We start from the raw sequence: 16,826 nt of genomic DNA on the forward strand, positions 1-16,826 counted from the left end.
AAGAATGGGTTCCACCCAGGGGTGTGGTATACAACGGCTGAATTTTGCATGCCTTCCCCAGTTTTGTAGAGGAAATTACTGATAGTTACTCTTGGGAGCCTGGCGTGCTCTGGTCCATGGGGTCACGAAGAGTCGGACACGACTAAACAACAACTACTCCTCTTGGGAGCGGCAAAGAGTATTCTGCTGTTTAGAAACCTGTTCTACCTTCTGGGATTCTTTAGGCTTGATCAGGTCAGTATGACATCACAGGCCAAATACATGTCAGATATAAAATACCTTGTTTTTGCTCTGCTAGCTTGAGGTGTACTGCCTTAGTACAGATCTGCTTGCATTTTGGCATCACCTGATATCTTTTAAGTAGATTTCTTTAATTGTTCTGCTATTTTATTGTAAGCAGCTCTGAAAGCGTGTGGCTTGTAAATTCTTCAGATTAATTAGTAAATATAAATAAATCAAAGGTACATCTCGTATTTCTTTTAAAAAACTGTCAGTCTTAGAGAGCCTTAGAAAAGATTTCCCTCAACAGCTGGGGATACTGAAAATGTTCGTAGAAAAAAAAAAGAGTTGGCAAAAAAAAAAACCAGGCCGCTAAATGGGACGAAAGAAATTGTTTTAAAATGAGTTGGTAGAATTTCTTACCGGAAACCTCAGGAATCTGCTGCCCTTTTTAAAACAATGAACTCAATCAAACAGAACGCCACTTCAGGAGACCGGGGGGTCCGTCCGGAATGCAATTAGGCAAGGACTTTACGGAGCGCTCTTAGGAACGGACTGCGTTTCCTAGCAACCGGCCTGTAGCACCCGGAAGTGGCTTGAATGTCAAGAGGAGCGGGCTCTTTCTTTTCTTTTATGCCTGCTAGAAGGAGTGGCGGGAGGAAGTAAGTGTCGTCGGCGAGCGGCGGGGAGTTCTGACGGCTTGGGAGAGAAAAGGATGCAAAAAGGGGGAGGGGGAACCGCGGCGCGGCATGGTGGGATGGAATTGGGACCAGGGTTGCCAGCTGTTGAACTGACCCAGTGACTGGGTTGCTCTGCGGCCATTAGCGGGTGCTAGTATGTTATCGCCATGCCTCCCTCAAAATTTCACCTGCTCATTCCTGCAGAATAAGCCGCTGTTAAAGGCATAAGAGCCGGGGCAGGCAGGTTCCCCCTTCTGGCTAGTTGGTCACCGTAATTGGGCTACTAAGGCTTGTGTGGATTGTGCGAGGCTAGCTGAGTTATACTTGTGCATATTGCTGCGCTTCCCAAACCCGAGGTGACTGAGAATTGGGGCTTCTGTATAGTGGAGTAGTAGTGGAAGGCAGGCGGGAATCCTCCAGGCTGGAGAAAGGCACATAGGCTTATTTATTAATTAATTACACGTTTATTGTGCGCTTCTCCCACAAGGTTCAGAGTGGTATCATTCCCTTTCTTCCCCTTATCCTCATGACTGTCTTGTGAGGCAGGCCAGGTGGAGAGAGTGAGTGACTGGCTCAAGGTCACCCAGTGAGCTTTGTGGCTGAGAGAGTATTGGAACCTGAGTCTCTCTGTTTAGTAATACTCATAGTTCCCTATATCCCATCCATACTGGCTCTAGCATCTGGTTTGAGGCATAAAATGCTTAGCCTTTCTGAGGCTATGTAATGCTGGTATTGATTGGTGTCTGAGCGGGATACTGCCTGAAAACCCTGTACATGCCACCTTAGGTTATCTCTTGGGAGAAAGGCAAGATTACACCATGCAAACTGTATGCTGAAAATTCCTCCTTAATTGCAAATCAAGGTGCATATGCTATCATCTATACTGGGACTACTTCAGCCTTTTTTATTTCTAAAATTATATTTTGGGTTTTTTAGTGTAGAGAAAAGGTAAGTTAGGGAGACATGATAGAGATGTATAAAATTCTGCATGGTGTAGAGAAAATTGATGGAATTAATATTGTGCTCTCTCTCATAACATTCAGGACAGAAAAAAGAAAGAACTTCACATCACAGTGCATAAACTACAGAATTTGCTCTGACGAGAATTAGTTATGGCCACCAACTTGAGATGCTTTAAAAGAAGGTTAGACAAATTCATGGAGGAGAGGGCTATATCAATGGCAACTAGCCTTGCTGATAATGTTATACCTCCTCTGTCAGAAGCAATATGCCCATGAAAGCCAGTTTCTGGCAATCACAAATGGGAAGAGTGCTGTTGCCTTCACGTCCTGTTTTTGGGCTTCCTATAAGCATCTGGTTGGCCACTGTGAGAACAGGATGCTGGGCTAGATGGGCTTTTGGCCTGATCCATCAGGCTCTTTTATTGTTTTCTGAAACAAGTACACATACAACCAAATAACACTGAACAAAACTCAAATGTAAAACAGAGCCTTGGAAACACATTTACCTCCCTTAAACCTTTTTGCAACTTTGGGATCCCTTCCTTCTTTCTAGGTACTGGCAGTTCATTAAGATCTGGTGTTCTTTTCTAGAGAAACACAACAGGGTTTTTTCCTGCTCTGCATCATGCTTCTGATTTTATCTTCCCTTATACTCCAGCAGCTTGAACCTATGAGTGTCAGATTCTGATTTTACCAACGTGATTGTGGCATTACCTGACCCTGCTATGTTTAGACTGCTAGAGTAAGAGAAAGGAAGATACCTGTTTTCTGCCTTTAAGTCAGTGTATATCAATGTCAGGGAGTTTTTTATGTAGTCTGGGTTTCATGTGACAGAAAAGCACTTGGGCCCAATGTCATATTACAGTGGTACCTCAAGTTACATATGCTTCAGGTTACATACGCTTCAGGTTACAGACTCCGCTAATCCAGAAATATTACCTCAGGTTAAGTACTTTGCTTCAGGATGAGAACAGAAATCATGCTCTGGCAGCACGGCAGCAGCAGGAGGCCCCATTAGCTTAAGTGGTGCTTCAGGTTAAGAACAGTTTCAGGTTAAGTACAGACCTCCGGAACAAATTAAGTACTTAACCTGAGGTACCACTGTACAGTGAAATGTGACAGTCCTCCACATCATCTCAGACAGCTGCGTACCTTTGCAAAACTTGTGAACTGTAACCCTCTCTTATTTGAATTTTGTATCAGTGCTTATGTGAGCTACAAATCTCTGCCACAAACTCACCAAAAAGCCTTATGTGAACCATTCTCTCTTTCAGTCCAAGCAACCCATTGGCAAAAGGATATAGTGATATTGACTTACATTACAGGGTTGCTGTAATAATTACAAGATAATGTATATGAAGTGCCATGAACACTCTAAAGTGTTCATGATGGGGTAATGCTGCATTTGGATGGCCTCTGTTTCTCTTTGATATTGCTGAGTTATTTAAAGTGACAGTGTCAGTTACCGTATTTTTTGCACCATAACACTCACTTTTTTCCTCCTAGAAAGTAAGGGGAAATGTCTGTGCGTGTTATGGAGGAAATGCCTACGGGTGGCATGCCTACAGATTTTCCTCCTCTAAAAACTACGTGCGTGTTATGGTCGGGTGCGTGTTATAGAGCGAAAAATACGGTAGTTCCAGTGGTCCATTTTGCTCTCTCGGGGATATTCTCAACCCTACCTGCCAAGGGTTGAACCAGGATCTTCTGCCTGTAAAGCAAGTGTTCTACCCCTGAGCCCTTCCCCTAATGATTAGAATCACTTTGCCTGTAGGGTGGTGATGATGATGATGATGATTTATTATTTATACCCTGCCCATCTGGCTGGGCTTCCTCAGAATTATGAAATTCTATCCTGATGAGCACGGGTGGCGCTGTGGGTTAAACCACAGAGCCTAGGACTTGCTGATCAGAAGGTCGGTGGTTTGAATCCCCGCGACGGGGAGAGCTCCCGTTGCTCGGTCCCTGCTCCTGCCAACCTAGCAGTTCAAAAGCACGTCAAAGTGCAAGTAGATAAATAGGTACCACTCTGGCAGGAAGGTAAACGGCGTTTCTGTGCGCTGCTCTGGTTCACCAGAAGCGGATTAGTTATGCTGGCCACATGACCCAGAAGCTGTACGCCGGCTCCCTTGGCCAATAAAGCGAGATGAGCGCCGCAACCCCAGAGTCGGCCACGACTAGACCTAATGGTCAGGGGCAGACCTTTACCTGTCCTGATTAAGGCCCAACAAAACTTGCCCTTCTACTCATGGGGTTCTTTTTTGTATTGTGGGGCACTGATCAATGGTGGCGAGAGGGACAATCAGGTTCAACACACATGTAAAAAGCACCTCTCCTGCTTGTGGAGAGCTTTCAAAGTATGGATTGGGCCAGTTGACAACTAGCTCTATCCACATATTCACTGTTGAAGGCCAGGCTGCCCGAGAAGGAAGAGTTTTGAAGTGTCCCAAGTTGGAACATTTGTAGGACAGGTGACAAATCCTTACCATTCCCTCACCCACTGATTCCCTCCTCCCCACACACAAATTCTCCAAGACCAACAGCTTTTAAGCCCAAGCCCCCTCCCCCCAATTTCTGGATCCTTTTCTGATGGAAAAATATGGGCAGAGAAAGGGCTTTTATAGTGAAGACCTAGTGGTATGGAAAATATTAATCCTGCTTTTCTGCCTGCCTTTTATTTTCTACAAATACCCTCTCTGTGCCTGTGATCTACCAAACTTTTGTTTGCCAATATTATGTGTAGCGCCCCCCCCCCGCAAAGATCCTGCTTTCTTGGAAGCTCCAGCTTGTCCCCCCAGCCAAAGTATGTGCGTGAACACGCACACACAAGTATTTCAGAGGCCATTGAATGCTTCTTTTACAGTCCACTGAAGGGGAATTGCAACACTATGCATTTTGTTGTTTATTCTTGTCACAAGGTGCACTCTCTGCCTGCAGCTGTGCACCCAAGATCTTCCTGGCTGCACACATCCTTTAGTGGTTCCTCAACCCTTATATAAGTGAAAGGACTGGAGAGGAATTGGCCCTTAGTACCAGTAACAGTGGTCCTCTCCACATTACAAGTAACGGGACATGTACCAAGCAGACATCCCTTTTCTGCCTCAAGGGGTTGGGAATTCATCCATGAACAGACATTGCCTCCTGCATCATCATTTGACAGGCTGGTAGCGGTGGTGGTGCCTCTGAGTAGATCAGCCAGGGTGAATAGAAGCATTCGGAATGCAAACAAATTGCATTTCTTTTCCAGAGCAAAATGTCAGAATCACAGATAGTACCAGAGATCAATTGGAAAGTTTTAGCAGGGACATCTATTTTCTGTATCTCTCCCTTTCAGTATATATTCCATAAACAGACAGTAAGGTTTCCTTTCCAATCACTGGACCCATCACAGAGCATACTGCCCGAGGGGTGGTTGGAGTTTTTTGCTTTGCTGAAGGACAGAGAAGGACAATGTTTTCCGGATGTTGTTAACTCTGGGCTTGCCCCCGCCTTTGCTGCTAATGGTGTTTCTGTTTGATACTGCTGAGTTATTTAAAGCGACAGTGTCAGTTAGTTCCAGGGTCAATTTTTCATTTCTGTGTATAAAAACTGAGACGTTGATGTCACCTTAGATTTCAGAGTGATTTAAAAAAACTAAATAATGCAATATATGCCTGCCTTAGTGGCTTTCATCTGAGGAGTCTGCACTACTTTATATAGAGTCTCACACAGGATATACGTGGACTCATGCCCTTTGTTACTGGCCTGGTTCTTGTGCCTTTAAGGTCGAATTGAACCAATTAGCAGCATGAAACTAAGTGGTAGGAAAGCCTTCACATTTTAAATGCGTATGCATCAAGCTGCTGTTCAAAGCACAGGCGAAGGGTGAGTGGCAAAACCTATATACAAGGCACAATTAATAGCTGTGCCTTATAATGCAGAATGTTAGCAGGTGAAACATTTTCCTGGCATGGATGTAAGCGGTGAAAACAGCTTTACTGGCTAAGCAACCCTCCCCAAGAAAATGCTGACAACCTTAGCCACAAGTTGTCAATAGGTTTGCCAGTACTGACCTAATGAAGTTTAATGACATGAGCATTGATGCATAGGAAAGTGCCTTACACCAAGCCAGATCATTGGGCGACCAAGGTGAGTGTTGTTTACTCTGACCAGCAGCAGCTCTCTGGAGTTACAGCATGGGCGTTCCCAGCCCTACTTGGAGACACCAAGGATTGAATCTGGGACCTTCTGTGTGCATGGTAGATGCTCTAGCACTGTGTTATGATGAGCACAGTGCATCAGGAATGGGGCTTAGAGTAGATCCTCATTGTTCTCAATCTGAGGATGTACCGGTACATGAGAATATAAATACAGTGGTACCTCTGGTTACAAACTTTGTTCTGGAGGTCCGTTCTTAACCTGAAACTATTCTTAACTTGAGGTACCACTATAGCTAATGGGGCCTCTCGCTGCTGCCGCACAATTTCTTTTCTTATCCTGGGGCAAAGTTCTTAACCCGAGGGACTACTTCAGGGTTAGCGGAGTCTGTAACCTGAAGTGTTTGTAACCCGAGGTGTTTGTAACCCGAGGTACCACTGTACATATCAAATGAAATGTTTTCCTATATGTAAAACACACTTCTTATTCTGAAGTATAACTCACAACTGGATTTCAAATTTGGATGATTAATCTGATACACTGTGGCAGTTCTTAGGATGGTTAGCATAAATGTCTGGGGGGAAATTCCTCTGCTGGCTATAGAGTTTCATTTGGTTGCTTTGACTAAATTTTTAGAGTTGTTTTTAAACCTTTTGGTTTTTACAAAACCTGGCCAGATACCTGCCATTCTTCTGCCATCTTCAAATGACACTAGCACTGTTTCTTAACTTTAGTTAACATTACCACTGTCTTGGTTTGCCCCTTGTGCTTCGATCCATAAGTATTAAGCATTATTTGCATGTGTGCTTTTATTTCCAGGCTTTCTGATTTCCAAGCTTCCAGATCATGGTGCTTAAGATATTCTTCCCCATTTGCTGCTCGGCAGCTGAAAGTGGCCTTCTAGTTGGAAGATGGATCCCAGAACAGAACTCCGCTGTTATCCTGGCTGTGATCCACTTCCCTTTCATTCCTGGTCAGGTAAAGCAGTATCTCTCTGAAATGCAACATGCAACGCAAGTCAAGCTGTCTGTGCTGGGCTCATGGACTAAAACCAAGCAAGCAAAGGAAGAGAGTTTGGACAGGTTCCTTGAAGACCTTGGCACCATTTTTTCACATGACCCCTGGATCCAACTCAGCAAGGAGAAAGGAAGCAAGTTTTGGAGCTGTTCCGCCTCTTGGAAAGACTCTAATGGCAATGAGGAAGATGAAAATATCTTGGTTTATTATGACCAGCGTAAAGTGATGCTGTCGCAGCTTCACCCCGCACAGGACCAGGTTGTTTCTTCTGATCAGAAGACAGTGGAGGCTTCCAAATTAGTTGCCGTGTTTGACACGGTTGCAAAGAGCAAGTTACTATTCATGAAGGACAGGTATGATGAGGGGCCTGTCAAGCTCACTCACTGGCAGTCAGAAGGAGTAGAAGCCAGTATTATTGTGGAGCTGCTGAAACAGGCCTCTGTTCCTGCATGTATGCTGATAACTTTCCTACTTTCACTTGTGTGTGGAGTCTGCAAAAGCAGGTATGTTATGTGGGATGAATAGGAACAAAATCAAACACAGTTTATGCATCACTTAAATCAGAAAGTTGGGTTTTTTAAAATGTCTGTGTAATATTTTGATATGCAAAATTATATTTTTCCTGGTCAGTTTCCTAGTGCAGACTTCATATTGTCAGAAAAGTCATATGCCCACAAATTTATTGGGGGGGGGGAATGGGGGGCATCAATTCACATTAACAATACATTAACAATACAGTAAACATCAATGCATCCATCTTAATTTACATGTACAGATCAATACATGCCACTCACACTAAAGGCTCTGCCCCTGGTAAGTACCATCCAAAGCCCAGGGACATGTGGGACCACAAAAAGTGTCCCATCAGAAGGCCTCAGTGATCAAGGTGGAGCATAAGGAAACAGGCTATCCTTAAGATACTTTGGGCCCAAGTTGTTTAGGAATTACAAATGTATAGCAGTAAAGTTGTTTAGGGTTTAGGAATGTATAGTGGTGAAATTGCTTTACAATGGGTTAAAAACCAAAACTAATCTACAACGTTTAGTTATTTATTTCAACAATACATTTATTTCAGCGCAAAGTGCCAATTCTGCCACTTGAAGCAGTCAAGTGGGCACATATGGGGTAAGGCAATCTCGCAGGTAAACTGGTGCCAAGTTGTTAAGGGCTATATATACTAATAGTAACACCTTGAACTCGTCCCGATAGCAGATCACCAAGCAGAGCAGACCTCTGAGCACAGGTGTCATATGCTGACAAGGCCTCACTCCCATCAGCAATCGTGCTGCAGCATTCTGCACTAACTGCAGCTTCTGGATCAAGTGCAAGGGAAACCACACATGGAGCACATTGCAGTAATCTTGAAGTAACTAGTACATGAACAACTGTGGCCAGGCTCTCCTGGCCCAGGGATGGCCATAGCTGTCAAACCAGTCGCAGCTGGTAAATGGCATTTCTAGCCACTGAGGCTACCTGAGCCTGCAATGACAGAGCTGGATCCAGTAGCACTGTGAAACTGCTGTGAAACACTGTTTCGTGTTTACTGATTCGCTGGCAACAACACCTGCGTTTCATGCCACATGTCAGAGCTGTCAATGAAAGAAGTGTGTCCTTAACACCAGTGTACATGCCCCAGGTAGTCTTGATTGGGCTGGAGCTCCCTGGCTTCTGAACATGGATCACATTTGATGTTTTCTGTAGATGTCCCTGCTGTGAAAGTGGTTGTTGTGTAAATGTAGACTCCGGTGGCAGCTGGTGCCTGTTAGAACTGGAAGATCGGAAGGCAGGGAGGCCAACAGGAGGTGAAGCCACGGTCAGTGATAGGCAGAGCTAACTAGTTCTACATTTGTCTCTTGCTGAGTTCAACAAGGGGCAACACAGAGGCTAAAGAGGGGGAAGATGGCCAGAAGATGGCTGCCCCAATCCCCAGCCCTGTTGAAATGCCATTGATGTTGAATTCTTCCCCTGTTTTCAATGGGAAGGCCTCTGGAGGATGGCCAAGTGTAATTCTGAATGGATGTGAAGTTTAAAAGCTCTCCCCTGTAAAGCTCAGCAGGCCTTCAAGTGAGATCAGGTTGTGCTGCCAAAACCGGGGGATTGAAGTATTGTTTCCAAGCTGGCAAAGGGCAGCTTTGATTAATTCCATTTGGATACTAGTTACCTAAAGCATTCATGAGCAAACCATTGCAGCAAGTGTTGCCTCGGGCTACAGAGAGTAGAACTCCTCAACAGGTTTCCAACCGACTAATACTGTCATGAAATATTACAGCCAGCTTTTTCATACTTTCTGCCTGATGTGTAAAACTTGTAGCTTTCAGCATGTCTTCAAATGCCTGCGGGGAACACTGGGGCAGGAATGGAGGTTTTGTGTCAAACTCTTGTGCATGCAGATGAATCTCTGCTACCAGAGGTAATAGGTAGAGCCAGTGCTTTTTTTCTGGGGCTACGCAGGAATATGCATACCCCTAAACATTTTGTGAATCTTTTTACTTTTGCCCATTTACTGTATTTATTTTCCCCGATTTGAACTATAAAATGGTGGTTTTCTTGAGTCAAAATGAGAGTACACCTAAACATTAAAAAAAATAAAATAAAAAAGCACTGGGTAGAGCTAAAGCAGTTACAGCCGTTCTGGATGTGACCAGTTTCTAGCAGCTCAGTGGAGCATTAGTTGAAGGTCAGATCATGGAGCTGCAGGGAATCAAGTGGTCTGTAATTGGCTGGGACCCCTTGAATCCCTGCTTACTCTCTGGGAGGCCTCCTGTCTACCTTATTTGGGTGAATGGGAAGACCCTTCCCTATGCAAGAAGTTGGAGAGCAGGCTGCAAGTCACACGAGAGGATATTGGACTGCACACACAACTTTGCTGGCCTATTATTTATTTATTTCATGACCTGCCCTTCATTAGCATGTCCCAGGGTGGATCACAAAAATTAAAAACAGTTTAAGACAGTATAGACACTGAAACAGGGTGTGCCATAAGTAGTATAGACACCATTCCTATATGATGCTTGTAATGCAGCTTTTCAATTGAAGCAGAAAATTTCAGCTTTTGCTTGGAAAATTAAATGAAACCACACTATAAATGGATGCCAATATAAGTATAGAAATCTATCTCACAGGAGCCCCCCCCATACTACATTGAACTATATCCTGCTCTTTAGCACCACCTTGTGGCATACTCTGGGTATGACTGACATTGGATAAAATTCAAAGAACAGATTGATGGGCATTCATTATTTTATAGTGTCAGAGAGAAGGAGAATGTTAGCCGCTTTGAGACTCCTTAAAGGGAGTGAAAGGCGGGATATCAAATCCAAACTCCAAATCCAAGGATGAGGGAGCCTTCCACCCCTAAACTGCAAATGTGGTTCTCTATCAGTTTCCCACCAAATTGCAAAATCTATGTTGGGGCAATACCTTTATTAAGTTAACAAAATAGTATACTTTTTAAAAAAAAGTTTTCCAGAACCCTCCTTCAGGCTAGTTATAATGAAGATAGATAGATAAGAGTTCGGGAGAACTGAAATGCTTGCACACTATTTTGTGATACGTTGGCTGGCTAAATAAACATACAGTGGTACCTCGGGTTAAGAACTTAATTCGTTCTGGAGGTCTGTTCTTAACCTGAAACTGTTCTTAACCTGAAGCACCACTTTAGCTAATGGGGCCTCCTGCTGCCACCGCGCCGCCGGAGCACAATTTCTGTTCTTATCCTGAAGAAAAGTTCTTAACCCGAGGTAATATTTCTAGGTTAGCAGAGTCTGTAACCCGAGGTACCACTGTATTGCTGTTACACAGAATTTACTCTTTTTTTTCTTTTTTACTTTTTGTATTACCAGAAAATTGTATGAATTTTCTGGAATAATATCCAGGCCAAATAAGCCTTTTTTGGTCACTGAAACATAAAGGAGAATTCCATGAGCTATCATATTTATTTAATGTGTTGCAGGATGTGAAATAGTTTTATATAAATGTTGCAGAAACTAATGCCGATAAGGAATAAAACAGAAGATATATAATATCACAAGCCTTAAATGGGAAGCTGTTTAATAAGGAGATACGTTTTTTACAAATGTAATCACATTCTCCATGAAAAGCAACATGGGTTGAAGAGTTTCTAGGTAAATCCTGCTAGTCTTTCTGCTCTGCATTTAAAATATTGAACAGAAATCTTAATCCTGGATTAAATAATTCAGAAGGCCTAGTTGTGTTCTCAGGTGGAAATGGGTTAGTTTCTCCCCCCCCCAAAAAAAAGAGACACTTAAGTTTTTTCTACAGTGCAGCATGCCACTAGCAAAGCCATTATCTGAAAAGCACTTTAGAGCTCCTCGTAGTCTGTTTAGGATTATACCATCCTGAATAATCTGGTGTCATATTCAAATGGTTGCTAATTCCAGATTATTCATCATTAAGTTTAACAGTTTCCTATATAGTTAATTAAACTGATTGAAGGTTGCAACCCTAGATATTAGATTTAAAAATGTAAAACAAAACAAACAAAAAAACCCCACGCACAACATTTTCCATACTTCTGTTTCTATTTTGTGCTTTGGAATTCCCTTGTGGTAAAATAAGGTCCTGCAGACTGTAATTTTGAAATAAAAGGAAATATTAAAAGGAAATTATGTTTTCCTACATGACTTTGTGTGTCTCCCTATTTATGTCGCCAAGAAGAGCAGTTAGCCCTAGGCTGCCGCCACCCATTGGGTCTTCAGAGCAATCAACAAGCGACACTTTCTTTCCTCTGTCACTTCAGATGTTGTTACCAGGCAGGCCAATTGAACGGATGTGCGTTCATTTCGCTCCAAGGTGGTGGGCTGCAGCAAAGTGGATAATAATTCGGGGAATGTGAGTGGAGAATTGCGCTGCACTGCATTTACTGGGAATGCTCCTCAACTGTCCAGGGTGGGGCAGACAGAGATGAGCTCTGAGGCTTTGAACCTGACAAACCTTTTGTGAAGGGTAGCTGAAAAGGCCTCAAGGGCTGCCCACCATGAATTCTGCTGGGCTTTTACCAGCTTAATGGTTATTCCTGATGCCTTTGAGCCGATACACTTGTGTGACAGCCAACCAGGTAACAATGGGAATGTGTAACAGTGCAAATCCAATCTGGTGGCATGTGAACTTGTTCATTCATGAGAGATCTCCTTCCATGGAGGCCCAAATGGCTGGTTGAGGGGTGTGGAGAAGACATGGATTCTGGATGTAAAGGCATTATAATGTGATCCCGCAGCATTTCAGAATTTTCAGGTGTTTCCATCTGAAGAAGCATGGGGAGTCCTGGGAATCTTGCACAATCATTTTCATTGACTGACATTTTTGCCTTTTTTTGTTTTCAAATCTAGAGTGTTGACGTTTTGGCCCTTGTCTTTCATCTGGAGCAAGCTGTCAACTTGTGAGCAGCTGGGGCACCGGCTGCAGCACCTCCAAATTATCAGTAGCAGGCGGAAGGCTCCAAATCAGACTCAGCTAATGAGGTAAGGCCTGGAGGTGGGAATTCTCCTGGTAGATGTGAACAGGTCTGTGTCCAAATACATCAAAACAAACTATGCGATTCATTAAAAACCTCTCACAGTTCCTATTAGTAGTATTGCCCAGGAACCAAATAACTACTCCAAACATGCCCAAGCGCCCTGGCACAGCCCAGTGGGATATTCTTTCTCTCTTTCCTTCTTGTATATGCTGATCTGTGACAAGCTGGTAGGCAAACCCAACTTCACGAACCCAGCCTGTTTCCAGCCCTTACAGCATTCAAGAAAGATGTGGACATTTGTAAGCAATAACTATTGACATCTTAAAAGCCAGGAGCACTGTGTCATCTGGTGGCCATTGGGACTGGTAGGATGGAAGGTTGGGTGGCCAACAGGAGGCAGAGGCAGAGCCAATGGCAGACAAAACCAGTTAATTCTAGTTTTGTCCCCATCCTCCCCCCTGCAGAGTTCTACAATGGCAGTGCTGAGGTTAAGAAGGAAGAGGCAGTGCCACCCTCTGGGCCTGTTCAAAGTAAAGGCAGGCAGGTGGAGGCTGGCTAAAGACAGAGTGAGTGTGTACCATGTACCCTGATGGACCAGCCACCACTCTTTTTCATGGCCTTGCTCAACTTAGATATGTTGATTAACTATAGCACAGAAATGCTTAGGGCTGACTTTGGGGGGGGGGGTTATGAGTGAGGTGGAAGACTACTTTCCCATTGTCCAAAATATAATTGCTGTCTGTTTGCTTTGCTCTTTTTCCGGAAATGCCTTTCTGTTCCATGATACTTATTGTCCATACAGCTGCACCTGAGAGTTTTAGATTAGAACATATTTTTATGTGTGTCCCCATATTCCCACCCACACAACTTCCATTTCTGTCTAGCAAAAAAAGAGGTTGCCCAGGAAACAAGCCTGGCAAGCACTGACGCAGCTGTTGGAAATATTTGTACCAGCGCCTACCTTCTGCTCCTTCCCCAGCTGCAGTGACCTCAGATACCCCCTTGAGAACATCCAGCATTTCATGACCCAAAGACTACATTGTATGCCTTATATTTTTATTTGACTGTTGTTGTTGTTGCTGGTTGAATCACTTTGGGTTTTTTGAGTTTTGAATCTTCTTAGCTCCGAAAAACCAATCCAAAAAGTATATTTTTACCTTTACTGAATGAACCGATCCAGTCCCGTGGACCACTCTACCAGATGCATACAGGATCTGCTGGCATAATGCAGCTGTTGGAACATCTGATACCTTGTATTGAGTCAAACCCATTATGTCCATGTAGCTTAGTATTATGTACACTGACTGACAGCAGCTCTCCAGGGTCCTTCCGCATGCAAGGTGAATACTCTACCAGTGAGCTGCAGTCTTTCCTCATAATGGTGGTGTGCAAATAGGTTTATCAGAATTGACCCCTGTGCCTGCCTCAGTGCTGAGTGATGCTGGGCTGTCAGAGCTTGAGTCAATACAGCCTTTGCCAGCCTGGTGCCCTCTACACATTTTAGACTATGGTTCCCATCAGCCCCAGCCGGCACAGCCATAGGAAGCTGATGGGCATTGTACTCCAAAACATCATGAAATCGCCAGGTTGGTGGATGCTGAGTTAGTGTAAAGTCTGAACTGGGAAACCATCATTTGGATCAGCTGACAGTCCCAAGAACCAGAAAGCATGGTTTGCAAACCCACTTCAAACCATGGTTAGTGCTGTGGCTTGGTGTAATGTCTGAATTGACAAGCATCATTGCTTTTGTTGTTTAACCTCCAGAAGCCCCTGGAGGTGTAAGTAAAGAAGCAGCTCTAAGCCATGGTTTTACCTGCCTCTTTGGAAATTTTAAACTATAGTTTGTTTTCTATAGGCAATTAATTAATTAAAAGCATTTATATACAGCCTTTCAGTAAGAACTAATTACAATATGGTTTACAATAACAGCATTAAGTACAATAACAATATTAAGAGAAAAAATATGGATTGCCAAAAATCTAGCCATTCCTTTCTTGCCTTGAACCTGAATATATTTATTTCTACCCTGGTTTCAGAAAAGCCAACATATTTCTTTCTCTTCTGATTGACATGACTCTTGGGATACTACTGATGTCCTGGCTGTACCAGAAGAATCGAATTGGTCATCTTGCCAATGCCCTTGTTCCAATGGCTGATGTAAGTTTTTGGCTGAGCCTCATACCCCTGAGGCCAGCACTGTAAGGATTAACTAAAAATGACATCAGCTCCAATATGGTGATGGGTCACTTGCCAAGGTGTGTCTGGCACTTTCATTATACGGTTTTCATTGTATACTGAAGACACACCTCTTCATCTCTTTACCCTGGTCTTTGACATCTGGGACCTGTATTTTTAGGACACCCTACCCCAACCCTCACTCTTCCTGTGGTTGTAATTTGTTTTTAACTGGTTTTAGTGTTGTATTTTAAATTGTATTGACCTGACCTTAGGGTGAAGACTGGGTAATAAATCCATAAATCATAAACACTAGCAGTGCAGTGAGGATGTGCAGAATCATAGAACTGTAGAGTTCGAAGGAACCCAAAGAGTCATTTAGTCCTGTTCTCTGCAATGCAAGAATCACAGCGGTGCAGTTTGGGGAGAGTTCCAGGGCCCAGATACAGAGGTTTGGAAGGCCGCATTTGGCACTTGGGCCTCACATTCCCCACCCCTGGTTTAAATAAATAAATATTTATTCTACCTTCTACAGTTTCTAGAGAAGACAGTTGTCCGTGTCTATTTTATAGCAACCCTACATAGCACAAAACACACACTTGAGTATTAATCACCTTGCTGAGAGACCCTTCTGCCTCTCTCCTCCTTTTCCAATGATGCCACACATGGAGGCAATCAACTGCCTGCACTGCAGGTTCAACCTGGCATCTGAAAATCAAGATGTGCTTTTCCTGGCATCAGTTTCCTCCAGCAGAAGAAGTTCTGGAATGAGTCCTGAGCATTTGGTGGCGCATTGGGAACTCCTGCTCTCTCACTCTCTCTTTATGGTGCAAGTTTGCTTTCAGCCACTGAATGGAGCAAAGTTGCCTAGGAAATAAGGTTCATGTGACAACAAGGACCTAATTTAAGTGTTCCTTTCCCTGAAATTCAGTGAAAGAAATGACTAGCGCTCTCTTGCTTTTCTGTCTCCCCTCATTTTCTCTTAATGAACCGTTCAGCCCAGACTGGAATTGAGTCCTACAGAATCTGGCAGTATAGCTGCTTTACAAAGAAATTACTAGGCAATGGCCCGTTTTTGTGCGGCAAAAGCAAGGGTGGGAAATCTTCTTTTTCTTTTTGGTCATTGAGAGATGCAGTCTCTTGGTGGTGATTTCTCAAGGCTGCCTACTAGAGGTGGGTGGAGCCGGAGTGTAAAATGGGCAGGAGCAGAGCCCAAAACGGGTTGTGCCAGAACTGAAGATGGGCAGGTCCCATCCCTCCACTTCTTTCTCTGCCTCCCTCCCCCCCCCAGCCAATGTTTTTCTCAATACCAGCATGAAAGTAGGCCAAGGACCACATGAGGGCTGAGGGTCAGACATTTAACGAGGCTTCTCCTACATCTCTTTTCTGAAGAGCTGTCTAAAAGCTGGCAACTTGCAAAGGCAAGTCTCCATCTGATTAGACTTTGGGTTGACTGAATATGATTTGCATTACCTGCTTCCAAAAGAAGTACAGCCCCCATGTACACTCAATGGAGCTTGTGCGGACAGACCTTCTAGTGCAGGTATGTGGGACCTTTGGCCCGTCAGATGTTGCTGAACTACAATCCCCATCATTCCTCGCCATTGACCATACTTGCTGGGTCTGGTGGGAGTTGTGCCCCTTGTTAGCCACTGGGTAAGAAGATACTTTTGAGATATTCCAACCCAGGCCCCAGCATTTTTCAGACCAGCCCTGAATCCTTTCATTGTCAGGCATGCTTAATATGAATGACTGCAGCTAAAGACATAGTCTATTTCAGGCTGTGGGTTCCCCACCTCTGATCCTTTCCAAAATGGTTAAGCACTGTGGGTTTCATACTAGGCTAAGTTGAAAACCACAGTTTTATGGATCTTCAATCCTGTGGACAGACATGCAAAGCTGCAGGCACCAAGAGATTCAAACACGTGCCATGCCACAAAATAGCTTTCCTCTATCTTGGATGTTTAAATCTTTAATTCCAGTGGATGCTCTAAATATTATATGAGATCTGTTTCTAAAGTGTCTTGCGCTTCCCTTTGGAACAGCAAGTCAGTGGAAGTCAGCGGTGGCACAGATCAGCCCTGGATCCTAGCCAGCCAGGCCTCAGATGGGAGCGAAACCGAGGGAGATGGCACAGTCAGTTTGGTTATTAATGAAAAC

General features: G+C 43.9%; 2 protein-coding genes across 3 annotated transcripts in view; one reads left to right on the forward strand and one right to left on the reverse strand.

The window, feature by feature from the left end:
- The window catches only part of ABCA3 (ATP binding cassette subfamily A member 3), a 272,379-nt gene that overhangs the window by 14,695 nt on the left and 240,858 nt on the right, over positions 1-16,826 (reverse strand). The window lies entirely within an intron of this gene.
- The window catches only part of PIGQ (phosphatidylinositol glycan anchor biosynthesis class Q), a 31,405-nt gene continuing 14,656 nt past the window's right edge, over positions 78-16,826 (forward strand). The window contains exons 1-4 of one of the 2 annotated variants that reach the window (XM_082199104.1): positions 78-234; positions 6,818-7,518; positions 12,364-12,495; positions 14,528-14,648. In XM_082199104.1, coding sequence (XP_082055230.1) covers positions 6,845-7,518; positions 12,364-12,495; positions 14,528-14,648 — 927 coding nt within the window. In that variant the 5' untranslated portion in view covers positions 78-234; positions 6,818-6,844. Of the gene's footprint in view, positions 235-772; positions 882-6,817; positions 7,519-12,363; positions 12,496-14,527; positions 14,649-16,826 lie in introns of those variants that run through there. The other variant, XM_082199103.1, reaches the window with a different exon arrangement.

Source organism: Podarcis vaucheri, assembly GCF_965113315.1.
Source record: "Podarcis vaucheri genome assembly, chromosome: 14".
NCBI lineage: Eukaryota > Metazoa > Chordata > Lepidosauria > Squamata > Lacertidae > Podarcis > Podarcis vaucheri.